Raw genomic sequence first — 16652 nt, 5'->3', positions numbered from 1 at the left:
TTCACAGGCATCCTAGCAATTCCTGCGAATATAAACGTGCTCAAGAATTTTAAGCATCGAGTTGATTTTTTGATGAATCAGACATCGAGTTTGTTGCGGAGCCAAGTTCCTCAAAACTCAGCTTGAGGGGTTAGGAAACCGTTCCAACCAAAGATTTCCTCGAATCAACTCCATTTACATCTAAAAAACTTAGATCAAACTAGAAGGAGCTAGACAATTTTTCAGGACACCCTACCCAAATTCAAACTAGAGGGACTCGAACCTCGGTGGTTAGAGTGCATGATTATATCTCTCACCCTAACTAGTTGAGCTTTTCTAACTCTATTTACCATATAAGCAACATTTGACACTCCCTTTTCCATCCTTTCTTCTTCGCTGACGAAATATTTCTTCTTCTAATACACCCAATTTCATTATTATGTTTGTCAAAATATTTTGTAATTTATTTTTTAAAGAAAAATCTCGTTATAAATCTTTTTTGTCTTCAAATCTTGGCAAGATTATCTCTGCAATTGAAAAGATGAAACGAAAGTTCAGCGAGAGGGATGGCGCCTAAGGCCTTTTCGTCAAAACGTACTTATTCGAACTTAAATCCGTCGATAACTCTTTTTCCCCACCGAAAATAGTATTTCGGAAATACCCAAAATACCCCCAGCTGCTTTCCCTTGCGAGCTCGGCTAGCAAACCCCAAATCCGAAACCGTCTCCTCTTCCTGCATCCGAGCCCTCGGCGGCGGCGCAACCTCCTCTAATTCTTGCGGTCGGCGGACGGCGGCGGGGCCAGGGTCACCAGCGGACGAGCAGGTAATAGATTCAATTGCATATGGATGTCGCCACCGTCCCTCCTCTTCAGCTAGGGTTTGTGGGGGAGATCGAGAAGCAACCAATCGAGACTGAGGCAGGCGGATCCAATCCTGCCCGCGGCAAAAAGCGGCCGCCTTCTCCTCCGGGTTGCGATGAGGAACCGTCCAGCGACGACGACGAGGAATCATCCAGCGACGATGACAGCGACGATGACGATGAATGGTTGGTTAGCGATAGCGGCGGCGAGGACTGCGACCAGGACGAGAATCAAGGTAAAACTCTAAATAATCCGCTTCTTTGTTTTGCTTCATTTTTATTATGTAAAATTTGGTCGTGCAATTCTGTGTAGCAAAAGAAATTCGTCGGCGTGTCTGCTTATATCTCCAGACTCCAGCAATTGCACAAGTCTGCAGTTTTCCCCTTCTAGGTCATGCCTGGGTAGTGGGCATGTAACGGCCCTCATCCAAACTTGCTTGTGATTGACGCCGACTCATAGAGCAATGCTCCGTGATTGATTCCATAGAAAAGTCTGCTTAAAAAACCATTTTAATAGAAAGTATGTAGGAAATAATACAGCTTTCCAGTTTTCGACTGAACTACTACATTCTAATGAGGAAGGACTAGAGGCTATGTTCTACGAGACATTGAGTATGTGATGGCAATTTATGTTTTCAATCCATAGGTACTTTTGTTATGTGTCAATTAACTAGAGCAGTGTATTTTTTTAGCTTCCATATGTAAATTAAAATCTACTAGATTTTCTTCCTACCCACTGCAGGATTCACAGCGCTTTGGTCGGGTGGGCATTAGGGATTAGTTTCTTTACTTTTTTTTTGTTTTATGGCTGACGGTGTTAGAGTATGATGCAACTCTTTGCCGAGAGTAGCAGTAAATCTGCAACGGAGGATTACCAACCAACAATTAGCAATCACTAATGTAATAAAAATACTCTGGCACAGTTGGCCATTGGCTACAAACTCTTGGCTATATATAACTGCAAATTTGGTTGTGACCTGATCATACATGACATGAATACTGTTTGCTTTGTTTATTATTGCTAAAGAAATAGGGGAAGGTTATGTCTCCAAAGTACTCACCATTGAGACTGCTGGCTTCATAAACGTGGACTTGCTATGTAACAGAAATGAAGTTAAATATTTCAGTTCACACGATCGCATCCCACTAAATAACAAATACACTATCTAACATCATGTGTAGCCGGATTATCTCATTAAGTCAAGTAACTTATCTGCTACATAAAATCAGATAAAGCAGGAGCTGATTTCATTGACCTTTTTGTAGGAGCTGATGCACTTGTTGATTTCCCGAAGGCTGGTTGTAGCTACGAGGAGCAGAATCATATTTTGTTTACATATCCAAACATTAAACTTCTAGGGCCTCCACCAATTAGACTCTACCCTGCATTCAAAAATGGTACGCATGTATTTGGATCAGATTATAATCTTCATGATAAATCTGAAAGTAAGTGCCCCTTTAAGTTTTCTCATTCGTTCTTACTCTGATTACTATACAATACATTATATTGTCATCAACTACTTGCTGTAATTCTTCTTCTTCTTTTTTTTTTTTGCAGCCAACATCATCAGTGTTGGGGATTGCTCAATTAAATGCCGATGCCGCCCAATGTCTTTGGTTCAGTTCGTTGATATTAATATTGCTGGATATCATCATGCTCGGCCTGGACCTGCTAGGATCTTTGGTTTCATTGCGGCACGAGATGAAATTGAGCCCTTGCGCAATTATGTCTATAGGCGTCAGATTAGCAATTGTGAATCTGTACCTGTGAAGCGAAACACGGTAATGTTTTTCATGAAACATGATGGTTTTATTTGTTATGCTTATGCACTTTGAAAGGTCGCAAAATTATTTTGGTGCATGCTCCTATTTACCATTGTAAAAATACCTTTACATGAGAGACTTGCATCATGTCAGAGCTGCATGTCTTTTGCAATGACCATTTTCAGGCTTTAAACTTACAAGTGGGTGATGTTAATCTCAGTCTCTGCTAAAATAAAAGAACAGCGTGCACTCTAAATAACAGCATATGCAAAGAGAAAGGGGATAATTTGGTTTGCAAACTCACAATTTTCTACACACTCCTTGTATCATTATGAAAATAGCCATGCATTAAACGTTGAGACGTCCACATGTGGCCATTATTTCTTCGTAAGTCATCTTGCATATATGCTGCAAAAATTAACAATCTGCATGGTAATTCATATGCAAACTTGGGAACTATCTACATGGAAATGTATGCACTATTTTAGTATATTTGGGATGCTCATCTCAACTCCATGCTGTTAGAAATTTACTTATCGGCAGTCTAAGTAATAATCCTACTCATAGAATCCCTATCGAAAGAGTGTCTATTTGTTGTTTCATACATATATAATCTTGGGTATGTGATTGATGAAGCCTCTGCAAGTACCTGATAAACTATTTAAATATTATTGTGCTGCAGGGCGTGGCACGTTTGTCACTGACCAGCCCAGCTCGAGTCATTTCAATGGTAGCCCGCGCATTGATCGAGTTTGAGCTCTATGTCCGGACCAAGGACCGACCTGAAGATGAGCCCAAAGGTGATTGCCTCATCGAGGGATGCACGGAGTTCACCAACTTGATTTCCTCAGTTTCATACATTGAACACCGTCGCCTGTACGGCAACAACTGTGCACTGGATGTCAAGTTTGCGGTGTTGATCAATGCAGTGGAGGCCCGCATTGACGTTGAGGTCCTCCGCCTGGGTGACATTGCCAGTGGTATCAACCTGAAGGTATATGCCAAGACTAGTGGCTTCAGGGAGGTGATCCGACTCTTTGAAGATGCTGCTCCGAAGCCGGGTGCTGTGATGAGCTTTGTTGTTGCGGTGGAGACTCACAACTACCTTGATCTCTACATCGAAGGGTCTCCTGGAAACAATCCTGTCCTTGGGCAAAAGGAGGAGCAAGTGTCGCGCTCTTGGTGGAAGTGCAGCTTTGGCTCTAGTTATCACTGTATGGAAGAAGAAGTGGCAGAGCTGGGGAATTTTGGAGAAGTTTCAGTGAAGGTCAACTGGAAATCCTATACAAAGAGGGAATCCTGAAGATAGTAGCAGAAAAAAAAATTCATTTGCTAACTTCCCCTGTTGCATATTAAGCATGTTATTTCCGGAGGCCTGGTGTGCAAAGCTACTTACGTATCATTAAGTTTATATGGTTCTGCAAGTGTAACGTAATAGCAATGCCACATTCACTCATTGTATCTGCACGGAATTGACTTGCCTTGCATGATACAATACTGTTAGTAGAATAAGGATATGATTTCCCCTTCTGCGGTCTTCATCTGCTTACAAAATACTCGTTTCCGATCTCCGCATTTGCCTTTTATTTTCGATTTCATCACGAAAAACTTTGTTTGGCACCTATTAATATTTAATCTTATCTTATATATATCTTTGTATATTATTAAATCGAGCAGTAATTTTTCGGCGCGTCGTTTGTAGAATCTCGTAATCGAGTTGATGCGTGCCGTAATGTTCCGTACCCGACCTTGACTCTGCTTATTATCAAGCGCTGCGACGTGTTGGGTGGGTGGATAGCTCGGAGGTTGCGTTGTGCTGGCTTTTGGCAAAGGCGAACCATAATTAGGCCAGCTTCAGTTCGGCCCATTTGCCTATCAAGCCCTGATCTTTCAACTATGCAGGTTAACAGCTATGGAGGGCTGGATCAACTCTTGCTGCTTGCTGCTTTTTGAATTCATGAAGAATGAATGGAGGATTTAATGGCAGTGGTAGCAATGGAGAAAAGCAGTTTGAGTGGAAAGCACCAACGTGGAAGAACACCAACTGTTGAAGGCCGAACTTGTAACCCACCGACATGGCAAAATTGTTAGTGATAATTGGCATTACCGTGTAACAGTTTTTAGGCCATATACGATAAAGTCAGTACAATTTTTGTCATGTTTAAGTTTCTTTCCAGATTATCTATCAAAAGCAACTTTTATTTCCTGAGTAAACATACACTGACACTGCCCATCGTGGGTACATGAGGTTGGTGGAGGTAATACACATTTTAGCGAAAAGAAGATGCTCAAGATTAGCCACCTGAGGTCAAAAAGATATTTTGGCTTTGACCACAAAGTATCTATGAATTGAATTTCTCAAAATATATGTATTTTTATTTTTAATATACGCGAAAACATGTAGGAGTAATAAATCATTCGTTCACGTTTTTCATTCTTGTTATAAAGAAACATCTTATTCTGTTTCCTTTTAAACTATATATATCACCTTATCCTACGTAGGAGTACTTGATTGGCGTTAGATCAAGTTGCCATTCAGCATCCCTTTGTTTATCTGCTTTTGTTTTGTGGTTTTAGAAACTCTTCATAATTGTTTTGTCCAAATTTCCTTTCACAAACTTTGTTTTCAGAATGTTTCTCCAGAACTTTGTTTTTGGATCTTTTTGTCAAAACTTTTTTATCCTTTTATTTTTTTTAAAGGAGTTTGTCTCTGCTTTTAGTGATATAGAGCCAACAAATGATACAACTTCTAGCCAAAACATCAATGACTCAAATTACTATACTTCGCCAACATCTGAGATCAAGATGTAACTGGGTGTGAAATTGGTCATCCATGTGCATCCATCTTTAACGTTATCCTTAAGCAGGGGCCGACCCAGGGCCCATCGGCTCTAGGCACCTACCTGGGCCCTAGTGTCCCGTTCACGGTTGCAACTCTCTTCTTCCCTTTTGCTAGAGATGATAAGAGATGTGCCTTACGCTTTGCCCAGGCTGCGTCATGCCGCTAGGTCTGCCACTGTCCTTAAGCAAGGCACTTCACTTCTAACGAAATGATAAGCCCGGCAATGAACTCCTCGATAGCCATCTTGTCACTTATGTTCAAAGGCCAAGCAATTACTGCGAATATAAACGTGCTCATGAATTTTAGGCATCGAGTTGATTTTTTTGATGAAGCAGGCATCGAGTTTGTTGCGGAGCCGAGTTCCTTGAAACTCAGCTTGAGGGGTTAGGAAACCGTTCCAACCAAAGATTTCCTCGAATCAACTCCATTTACATCTAAAAAACTTAGATCAAATTAGGAGGAGCTAGACGATTTTTAAGGGCACCCTCCCAAATTCAAGCTAGAGGGACTCGAACCTGGATGGTTAGAGTGCATGACTATATCTCTCACCCTAACTAGTTGAGCTAGGCTCACTCCTAACTCCATTTACCATATAAGCAACATTTGACACTCCCTTTTCCATCCTTTCTTCTTCGCGATAGACGACGAAATATTTCTTCTTGTAGTACACCCAATTTCATTATTATGTTTGTCAAAATATTTTGTAATTTATTTTTTAAAGAAAAATCTCGTTATAAATCTTTTTTGTCTTCAAATCTTGGCACGATTATCTTTGCAATTGAAAAGATGAAACGAAAGTTTAGCGGGAGGGATGGCGCCTAAGGCCTTTTCGTCAAAACGTACTTATTCGAACTTAAATCCATCGACAACTCTTTTTCCCCACCGAAAATAGTATTCCGGAAATACCCAAAATACCCCCAGCTGCTTTCCCTTGCGAGCTCGGCTAGCAAACCCAAAATCCGAAACCGTCTCTTCCTCCTGCATCCGAGCCCTCGGCAAGAAACCACGAACACGTAGTTTTGCATATTTGGCATTTCAAAGATTAGCTTCGTAAATTTGACACCCACAATATTGATACATTGATTTACCTGATATTATGCCTCTTTAAGGATTTTATTTCCTCCTTTTCTATTACTAGATTGTGAAAAGACTAAACTATCTTTGATGTTCGTACTGGTTCGATCAAATCAACTGTCCTCGCGATTGCCTCGCTCGGATCGTCGAGAGATCGACGAGGCTGCCGCCAAGGCCTACGACGAGGCCGCCCGCCTCCTCCGTGGCAATGAAGCCCGCACCAACTTTGCACCCCGCATCTCCCCGAACTGCCCGCTTGCCGTCCGCGTCCGCATCCGCTGCGTGCCACCGATCGAGTGTACCTTCTTCTCCTTATCCTGTAGGAATGGCTTCAGGAACGACCACCCGGTCCCAATAAGCGCAATCACAGTGAATAAGATGGCATCGGTCTCGCGATGATCCGAGCAAGGCAATCGCGACGATAATTGATTTGATCGAACCAGTACGAACATAAAGCATGAGTAGTTTAGTCCTTTCATAATCTAGTAAATGGAAAAAGAGGAAATAAAATTATTAAAGAGGTATAATGTCAAGTAAATTAAGGTGTCAATGTTGTGGATGCTAAATTTGCAAAGACAATCTTTGTAGCATCAAATGCTTCGGCGGCTGCGCAACCTCCTCTAATTCTTGCAGTCGGCGGACGGCGACGGGGCCGGGGTCACCAGCGGACGAGCAGGTAATAGATCCAATTGCATATGGATGTCGCCACCGTCCCTCCTCTTCAGCTAGGGTTTGTGGGGGAGATCGAGAAGCAACCAATCGAGACTGAGGCAGGCGGATCCAATCCTGCCCGTGACAAAAAGCGGCCGCCTTCTCCTCCGGGTTGCGATGAGGAACCGTCCAGCGACGACGACGAGGAATCATCCAGCGACGATGACGATGAATGGTTGGTTAGCTATAGCGGCGGCGAGGACTGCGACCATGACGAGAATCAAGGTAAAACTCTAAATAATCCGCTTCTTTGTTTTGCTTCATTTTTATTATGTAAAATTTGGTCGTGCAATTCTGTGCAGCAAAAGAAATTCGTCGGCGTGTCTGCTTATATCTCCAGACTCCAGCAATTGAACAAATCTGCAGTTTTCCTCTTCTAGGTCATGCCTGGGTAGTGGGCATGTAACGGCCCTCATCCAAACTTGCTTGTGATTGACGCGGACTCATAGAGCAATGCTCCTTGATTGATTCCATAGAAAAGTCTGCTTAAAAAACAATTTTAATAGAAATTATGTAGGAAATAATAAAGATTTCCAGATTTCGACTGAACTACTACATTCTAACGAGGAAGGACTAGAGGCTATGTTCTACGAGACATTGAGTATGTGATGGCAATTTATGTTTTCAATGCATAGGTACTTTTGTTATGTGTCATTTAACTAGAGTAGTGTATTTTTTAGCTTCCATATTTAAATTAAAATCTCGCTAAGCTTCCTTCCTACCCACTGCAGGATTCACAGCGCTTTGTTTGGGTGGGCATTAGGGATTAGTTTGTTTACATTTTTTTTTGTTTTATGGCCGACGGTGTTAGAGTATGATGCAACTCTTTACCGAGAGTAACAGTAAATCTGCAACGGAGGATTACCAACCAACAATTAGCAATCACTAATGTAATAAAAATACTCTGGCACAGTTGGCCATTGGCTACAAACTCTTGGCTATATATAACTGCAAATTTGGCAGTGACCTGATCATACATGACACGAATACTGTTTGCTTTGTTTATTATTGCTAAAGAAATAGGGGGGAAGGTTATGTCTCCAAAGTAGTCACCATTGAAACTGTGCTGGCTTCATAAACGTGGACCTGCTATGTAACAGAAATGAAGTTAAATATTTCAGTTCACATGATCACATCCCACTATATAACAAATACATTATCTAACATCATGTGTAACCGGATTATCTCATTAAGTCAAGTAACTTATCTGCTACATAAAATCAGATAAAGCAGGAGCTGATTTCATTGACCTTTTTGTAGGAGCTGATGCATTTGCTGATTTCCCGAAGGCTGGTTGTAGCTACGAGGAGCAGAATCATATTTTGTTTACATATCCAAACATTAAACTTCTAGGGCCTCCACCAATTAGACTCTACCCTGCATTCAAAAATGGTACGCATGTATTTGGATCAGATTATAATCTTCATGATAAATCTGAAAGTAAGTGCCCCTTTAAGTTTTCTCATTCGTTCTTCCTCTGATTACTATACAATACATTATATTGTCATCAACTACTTGCTGTAATTCTTCTTCTTGTTTTTTTTGCAGCCAACATCATCAGTGTTGGGGATTGCTCAACTAAATGCCGATGCATCTCAATGTTTTTGGTTCAGTTCATTGATATTAATATTGCTGGATATCATCATGCTCGGCCTGGACCTGCTAGGATCTTTGGTTTCATTGCGGCACGAGATGAAATTGAGCCCTTGCGCAATTATGTCTATAGGCGTCAGATTAGCAATTATGAATCTGTACCTGTGAAGCGAAACACGGTAATGTTTTTCATGAAACATGATGGTTTTATTTGTTATGCTTATGCACTTTGAAAGGTCGCAAAATTATTTTGGTGCATGCTCCTATTTACCATTGTAAAAATACCTTTACATGAGAGACTTGCATCATGTCAGAGCTGCATGTCTTTTGCAATGACCATTTTCAGGCTTTAAACTTACAAGTGGGTGATGTTAATCTCAGTCTCTGCTAAAATAAAAGAACAGCGTGCACTCTAAATAACAGCATATGCAAAGAGAAAGGGGATAATTTGGTTTGCAAACTCACAATTTTCTACACACTCCTTGTATCATTATGAAAATAGCCATGCATTAAACGTTGAGACGTCCACATGTGGCCATTATTTCTTCGTAAGTCATCTTGCATATATGCTGCAAAAATTAACAATCTGCATGGTAATTCATATGCAAACTTGGGAACTATCTACATGGAAATGTATGCACTATTTTAGTATATTTGGGATGCTCATCTCAACTCCATGCTGTTAGAAATTTACTTATCTGCAGTCTAAGTACGTAATAATCCTACTCATAGAATCCCTACTGAAAGTGTGTCTATTCGTTGTTTCATACATATACAATCTTGGGTATGTGATTGATGAAGCCTCTGCAAGTACCTGATAAACTATTTAAATATTATTGTGCTGCAGGGTGTGGCACGTTTGTCACTGATCAGCCCAGCTCGAGTCATTTCAATGGTAGCCCGCGCATTGATCGAGTTTGAGCTCTATGTCCTGACCGAAGACCGACCTGAAGATGAGCCCAAAGATGATTGCCTCATCGAGGGATGCACGGAGTTCACCAACTTGCATTCCTCAGTTTCATACATTGAACACCGTCGCCTGTACGGCAACAACTGTGCACTGGATGTCAAGTTTGCGGTGCTGGTCAATGCAGTGGAGGCCCGCATTGACGTTGAGGTCCTCCGCCTGGGTGACATTGCCAGCGGTATCAACCTGAAGGTATATGCCAAGACTAGTGGCTTCAGGGAGGTGATCCGACTCTTTGAAGATGCTGCTCCGAAGCCGGGTGCTGTGATGAGCTTTGTTGTTGCGGTGGAGACGTACAACTACCTCGATCTCTACATCGAAGGGTCTCCTGGAAACAATCCTGTCCTTGGGCAAAAGGAGGAGCAAGTGTCGCGCTCTTGGTGGAAGTGCAGCTTTGGCTCTAGTTATCACTGTATGGAAGAAGAAGTGGCAGAGCTGGGTAATTTTGGAGAAGTTTCAGTGAAGGTCAACTGGAAATCCTATAGAAAGAGGGAATCCTGAAGATAGTAGCAGAAAAAAAAAATTCATTTGCTAACTTCCCCTGTTGCAGATTAAGCATGTTATTTCCGGAGGCCTGGTGTGCAAAGTTACTTACGTATCATTAAGTCTTATATGGTTGTGCAAGTGTAACGTAATAGCAATGCCACATTCACTCATTCTGTCTGCACGGAATTGACTTGCCTTGCATGATACAATACTGTTAGTAGAAAAAAGGATATGATTTGCTCTTCTGCTGTCTTCATCTGCTTACAAAATACTCGTTTCCGATCTCCGCATTTGCTTTTCATTTTCGATTTCATCTCGAAAAACTTTGTTTGGCACCTATTAATATTTAATATTATCTTATATACATCTCTTTATATATCATTAAATCGAGCAGTAATTTTTCGGCGCGTCGTTTGTAGAATCTCGTAATCGAGGTGATGCGTGGCGTAATGTTCCGTACCCGACACTGACTAGTTATTATCAAGTGCTGCGACGTGTTGGGTGGGTGGATAGCTCGGAGGTTGCGTTGGGCTGGCTTTTGGCAAAGGCGAACCGTAATTGGGCCAGCTTCAGTTCGGCCCATTTGCCTATCAAGCCCTGATCTGAATCTGCAGCGGGTGCAGGCAGCAGGCGCCGTGCTGTGGCGCTGGCGCACGAAGGCGCCTCCGCCGCTCCACGTCCGGGCTGCCGGCGTGGACGAGCCGCGTGCCCGCAGGCCGCCAACTACGGTAGTAATGCTGACGGCTTGGATTGGCCTGCTTTGAATTGGATTGGCCTGCTTTGACATTGGGAGCTTGGGGGAGAAACGAAAATTTATCTATACTTTGCTTATCTTTAACAAAACCTGTGGTAGTTGGAAGTGACTTTTATCACACATTGGAAAAAAAAAATCAGGTAATCTTAATGTACGCAAGCTCTTACAGGCGGTGAATTTGAACAACCATGCATGCATTTCCACACGTGCGTATACAGAGAATCGTACATGGTGCGCTGTGCATTTTCACACCTGCATGCCAAGACTGCCGTTGTGTCGAGCTACAGAGCAGAGCGGAGCCAAGTCAAGAGCTTATTCGGCTAATTAATCACCTGTTATGAATTTAACCAAATTGACGCCTCTTGTGCTCGCTAATAGCCAACCTGCACGAACTGTACGTCTCACGGGCGCGCGCGCACACATCTATCCCATTTGCCTTGAGATCTTCACAGCACAGGAGCAAAGAATCCACACAAATTGAGCCACTAATATAGAACAGAGCAATGCCCCACTTACCTTAGCTTGCATAAGCAAAGATTCTGGGTTCATTATTATTACAAACTAGTTCATCAACCCGTGCTCCTGCACGGGCTAATAATTTTAAAAATATTTTATTAGAAAGTTATTTAAAAATTAGATCCCTAGTTAATAATAAAAAAAAATTCTACGACTCTCTTATTTATTTAGGATTCTAACATAATACTTCAATTGTGATTGAATTTTAATTAGTAATTACTGTATACACTTTTTGAAACACATTCATATTTTTTTTTACTTTACAACACATCTCACATATTGTATTCAACATGAAAATTCGTATTTTTCATATTTCCTCCAATACATGGATAAATGGTCTACAAGGGGATACAGATTATGCATATATAACTTAACTTAGTATTTCTATATTAACATATTTTAAAATCATATATTTGTTTACATTTGGATATTTCTATATAATTAACATGTAGATAATTAGATTAAGACTTAGCTATTTACTTTAGGTTATTTTTAATAACAACATGCGTCGGTAATTAGATACAAATGTAGAAGGATATTTTAAGTTTTTTTTATAATGACATGTATAGATAATTTAGATGAACATTATGTTGTTACTTTAAATTATTTTGCATAATGCAAATATGGGTAACTCAGATATCAATTTATGGGCTTACTTGAGAATATTTTCATAATGATAACGATTGGTAGTTTTTTAGAAAAAAATATTAGATTCTACAGGATTGACGCCTAGATGTTTTTAATTTTTATAAGAATTTTTGGTATTTATATTTTTTCCAGCATGTCATGTGAAAATTAATATGGAGTCTTCGATTGAAAAAAATAACGACACATAGCTAACGATCAAAATTGTTACTTAAATCCTCTCATTTGTTAAATATTCTAACATAATACTTATATAGATATATAATTATTATCTTCAAGCGATTGTGATAGACTTTAGTTAGTAATTACTCTACAATGTTTCCATTCATATTTATAATCTTTATTTTTTCACCTTGCATCGCAGATTTTGCGCTTCAATTTGTTTACTGAACCCTAAGTATGAGCTATATTTTAACATGAAAATCTATATTATACTTACTCTATACATTTATAAATATGACACATCTAGTGTATATACCTTAATTATTATTTTCTATACCAACAGTGTAAAAAATAGAAAATTTAAAATTATATATTGGTGTACTTTGGATATATTTTTAATGAAGGTTATTTGGATTCCAATTTTTAATAATGGTATATATGGATAATTTACATGTAAATTTAAGAGGTTATTTTAAGTTAGTTTTTAATGTTAGTGGTGTGAAATTAGATGCAAATTTAGGGGTTAATAATTTTTTACAATGGCATAAGTGGGTAATTTAGATGAAGATTTGGGGTTTGTTTAGTTTATTTTATATAATGGAAGGGGTGGGTAATTTATATATAGATTTAGGGGTTACTTTAGGCTATTTTCATAATAGCATAGGTGGGTAATTTTTTAGAAAAAATAATAGATCCAATGGCTATAATGATTTGAGACTACCGAACTGATGGGTAGATGTTTTGTTTTTTGAGAGAATTTTGAGAATTTCTCTCTTTTTTAAAAGTGTCTACTTAGGATTATGAGGTAGCTTCGTGTGGAGACTAAAAAGGAGCATCAGAATTAGAGAATTAGTAATAGTAAGAAGCATGTCACGTAAAGAAACAGGCTAAATCAAACAGAGACCGATCGACTTATTCAAAAGAAAGAAACATTCCCCATCAGAATTCAGAATGCACTGCACTAGTCGCACGACGGCGGACACGACTCGAGGGGGTAGTACGTCTGGCCCGGCTTCCAGCCAACCGGGATCACGTCCTTGGATGTGACTTCTTCCTTGAAGTTGTAGGCAAACCATGGCATGCTGACTTGCATCGAGATGGGCGCTGTCACCGGGAGGGGCTTCTTGGCCGAACCCGAATCATCGTTGGTGTAGTTCCACTTGTTGGTGCCACGATCCCACGACATTGGATGCCAGGCGTCCTCCCCGGCGTTCTTGAGGCTGACCCGGATCTCGTGTATGGCGGCCATGCCGCCGACGAAGACGACGGTGACGGCGAAGCTGTCGCTGGTGGCCCGGGATCGACGCGGAACGCTGGGAAAGTCATGTGGGTTAGCGGGGAATAGGCGCAGTCCTCCCTGCCGTTTCATTACTTGGCAATAACGCACACGACACACAAGGACGGATTGAAGAAGCAGAGGAAGAGGAAGGTCCGTGTAGAGTAGACACACAGTACGTACCATTTGTAGCATACGGCGACGAGGCCGACGGCACGGAGCTCGTCTTTGCGGCCAGGTTGGGCCAATGTCCCCGAATGCCTCGAAGATGCTGGCACCTCCGGCGCACGACGGCACGCGGCACCGGTCGGTGACAGAGATACGGCTGCTCTTCTCAGCCGGTTTATCAGTCGGTGACAGAGATACGGCTGCTCTTTTCAGCCGGTTTATCAGCTGTACTGTAGCTTATTCTCTCACACATAACACTCACAAAATACTATTAAATCAGCAGAAAAAATCATAGCCGAACACGCTACGCCGACAATCAATCACTCAATAATTAATTAATGCAGCAGTGCCTGCACGTGCCATTCCAAGCTCGTGCTTGCTGGTAAAATACGGAGTACTCTAAAATAGGCTGTACATATGCAATAAAATAGGCTGTCAACTTCTTATCATTCAAACTTAAAGGAAAGTTTTTTTTTCTGAGCATCTTACCTAAAGAGCTGTTGCCTTGACCAATATCAGGATCAAAAGCCACCAGTACCATCGTCTAAACCTGTACGTGAAGGCCAAAAAAATTGGAGACAGCATATTGCTCAAAACACGCACCACAACACAAGTACTGGCAGCACTGTTCATGCCAAACAAGCTCTATCCTACAGAATCATGCCAAATCCAGAAAAATCTTTGACAAGCTACAGAACATTACCAGGCATTATATTTGGATCAGGCAGTACTTCTCTTTGGCATTTGCACTCTGATTCGGAAAAGGCAGGTTGGGTGGTACACCTCCATATGCAGAGGAACAAAATGTCTACAGCATCGAAAACCGAAAACTCTAATCGATGAAATGTCTACAGAGGTTCAGAGGCTAACCTGGCGTTCCATTAACATCTTGTATGTCGTCTCCTTCAGTGCCCTGGCCTTCATGCTGTTCATCTCCTACAAATTTTTTTTTTGAGGGGATCTCCTACAAATTTAACATACAGATTACTAGATTAGCGAGAACAATAAGATACAAGCAGAGAGAGAATTACAAGTATTCCAGCAACCTTCTTCAGGGTCATGAAGATATATGGGGTTGCTCAAATCAAACAAATCTTCTTACACCTCATCCCAGTCAATCGAGTTGTTTAGATATACCTCGACAACAGATCGCCGCACCTCCTGAGCATCCTCTTCAGGATCATCTTCAAGCACAGGAACATTGAGATCAAACCGATGAACTGGTAACGGAGACGCCGAGCGAGAGGGCGCTACGTGGACCCAACCGGCCCGTCCCCAGTTTCCAGGCCCACCCAAAATAGGAGCACGGCTGCCCACCATCTCCAGGCCCAAACATAACTCCCTCATTTCCTGGCGGCTGGTGCTTTGTTCGCTCCCTCACAATTTGGCGATCGGCTCGGCTTCCTCGCTGTCGCCGAAAGCCTGGCGGCTCACGTCCGCTTTCTTGAGAATCGCAGAGACCAAGACGATCCCCAGCGCCTTTCCCTCGCTCCCTCACAATTCTGCATGTACGCGTGCAAAGGAAACGCGAGAGCAAACCAACTCTTCTGCATGCACGCCTATATTTTGAGACTGCGGCGGTGGTGGAAGATGAGGTTGCTGCAAGATACTATTTGCATAACCACCTGCTAGAAAGCCCCTAAAATATTCACAATTCAGATTAAATGCATACGAAATGGGGGTGAGTGCCATCTCAGCAAAACGAGATCCTTCTTTCCCCTCGGAAATACAGTGCCATCTTAGCAAATTTGCATACATGGCAGGTAATTAATTATCCATGAAACCAGACTAGCGCAAGATACCGGACTGGAGGGAGTATCCTATAGATGTTAATAAGGCAGACATTCCCTTAAAAGGCTACACACTTTGGCTGCCTTTGGGAAATTTTTATTCTGCAAATTGTTTGCTAGTATAAGTATATATGTACATGGGGATGAAACTCCTCTCACATATGATGAAACTCCCCTTCTCTCCTCGTAAAGACCTTGCCAAGTTAGCAAAATTGATGATGTGATATGGAATTTAATGTCTATAAAACTCTTCATTAAACTCCCACTAAGACTGGTCTTATAGTTTTATAATATACGATTGCAGATAGTAACAATTTCGATCAACCGAGAGCAAGTGAAAGAATGTAGGCTAAAATATGATTCATACCCTACTATTAAATTATATACTTGACTAACGTGGTACTATAACGATTTCTTAAGCATATTGGTAGAATTGGGCTTCTGGAGACAAGCACAAGATAATTACAAGGAACATGGATAATTAGGCAATTTCTTTATTAATTTCTGAAATAAATAAATCATGACAAGAGACAATCCTTACATGTAAAACTCTAACATACTAGGTAACAGGAACAACATAATCATGATCTCAGAAAACATGATTAAAAAGCAGATCAGATCATAGCACACGTACCGAGAAGCCATGATAACGAGCGGTGCTGACGGGACGACGACGGTGTTGCAGACGGATCGCAGCAGCCGGCGCTGAAGATGACGGTACGCTGCAGCGCCTGACTTGGATGGAGAACAAGCCGTGATGAAGATCTTGAGCAGTCGAACGGAGCGCTTCCCAAAAACCTTATTCGCCCTCTCACAGTGCAGGATCACAAGGATGAGTAGTTCCGGAGACCTACTCTCCCGCTCGCCGGTGCACGCCGACGCAACGGAATGGAGAAGACTACAGTGGCAGCACAACAGTATAGAAGAGGCAAAACCTAACTCGTATAGACCACCTTAGGGATACCCAAACTTAGGGGCCTTCGCGTATAGTAGTCTATGGTGCATCTTTTCCATGAGGGGGTGGTTCATATTTATAGGGAGGAAAACCCCAAGATCCTTGTCTAT

The 16652-nt window shown here is 41.4% G+C and overlaps 2 protein-coding genes across 2 annotated transcripts; both read left to right on the top strand.

The window, feature by feature from the left end:
• The first annotated feature begins 585 nt into the window (after positions 1 to 585).
• LOC117850509 (uncharacterized) lies at positions 586 to 4124 on the top strand. Its single transcript, XM_034732343.2, has 4 exons — positions 586 to 1075; positions 2106 to 2285; positions 2398 to 2621; positions 3286 to 4124. The coding sequence occupies exons 1-4, from the start codon at positions 823 to 825 to the stop codon at positions 3904 to 3906; spliced, it is 1278 nt and encodes a 425-aa protein (XP_034588234.1). The 5' UTR covers positions 586 to 822; the 3' UTR covers positions 3907 to 4124.
• A 3090-nt stretch (positions 4125 to 7214) lies between these two features.
• On the top strand, positions 7215 to 10437 carry LOC117850954 (uncharacterized). The gene is made up of 4 exons (XM_034732844.2): positions 7215 to 7455; positions 8491 to 8670; positions 8779 to 9002; positions 9671 to 10437. The coding sequence occupies exons 1-4, from the start codon at positions 7215 to 7217 to the stop codon at positions 10289 to 10291; spliced, it is 1266 nt and encodes a 421-aa protein (XP_034588735.1). The 3' UTR covers positions 10292 to 10437.
• Positions 10438 to 16652: the final 6215 nt, after the last annotated feature.

This window comes from Setaria viridis, chromosome 3 (genome assembly GCF_005286985.2).
Source record: "Setaria viridis chromosome 3, Setaria_viridis_v4.0, whole genome shotgun sequence".
Lineage (NCBI taxonomy): Eukaryota > Viridiplantae > Streptophyta > Magnoliopsida > Poales > Poaceae > Setaria > Setaria viridis.
This window is presented reverse-complemented; position numbering and strand designations above follow the sequence as displayed.

What these genes read in the sequence shown, in the direction of transcription:
- LOC117850509 (XM_034732343.2), top strand. Translation starts at nt 823, where the DNA reads ATGGATGTCGCCACCGTCCCTCCTCTTCAGCTAGGGTTTGTGGGGGAG. An exon ending in TCTTCATGATAAATCTGAAA is followed by an intron (nt 2,286 to 2,397) that starts GTAAGTGCCCCT and finishes TTTTTTTTGCAG; the next exon opens with CCAACATCATCAGTGTTGGG. An exon ending in TACCTGTGAAGCGAAACACG is followed by an intron (nt 2,622 to 3,285) that starts GTAATGTTTTTC and finishes ATTGTGCTGCAG; the next exon opens with GGCGTGGCACGTTTGTCACT.
- LOC117850954 (XM_034732844.2), top strand. Translation starts at nt 7,215, where the DNA reads ATGGATGTCGCCACCGTCCCTCCTCTTCAGCTAGGGTTTGTGGGGGAG. An exon ending in TCTTCATGATAAATCTGAAA is followed by an intron (nt 8,671 to 8,778) that starts GTAAGTGCCCCT and finishes TTTTTTTTGCAG; the next exon opens with CCAACATCATCAGTGTTGGG. An exon ending in TACCTGTGAAGCGAAACACG is followed by an intron (nt 9,003 to 9,670) that starts GTAATGTTTTTC and finishes ATTGTGCTGCAG; the next exon opens with GGTGTGGCACGTTTGTCACT.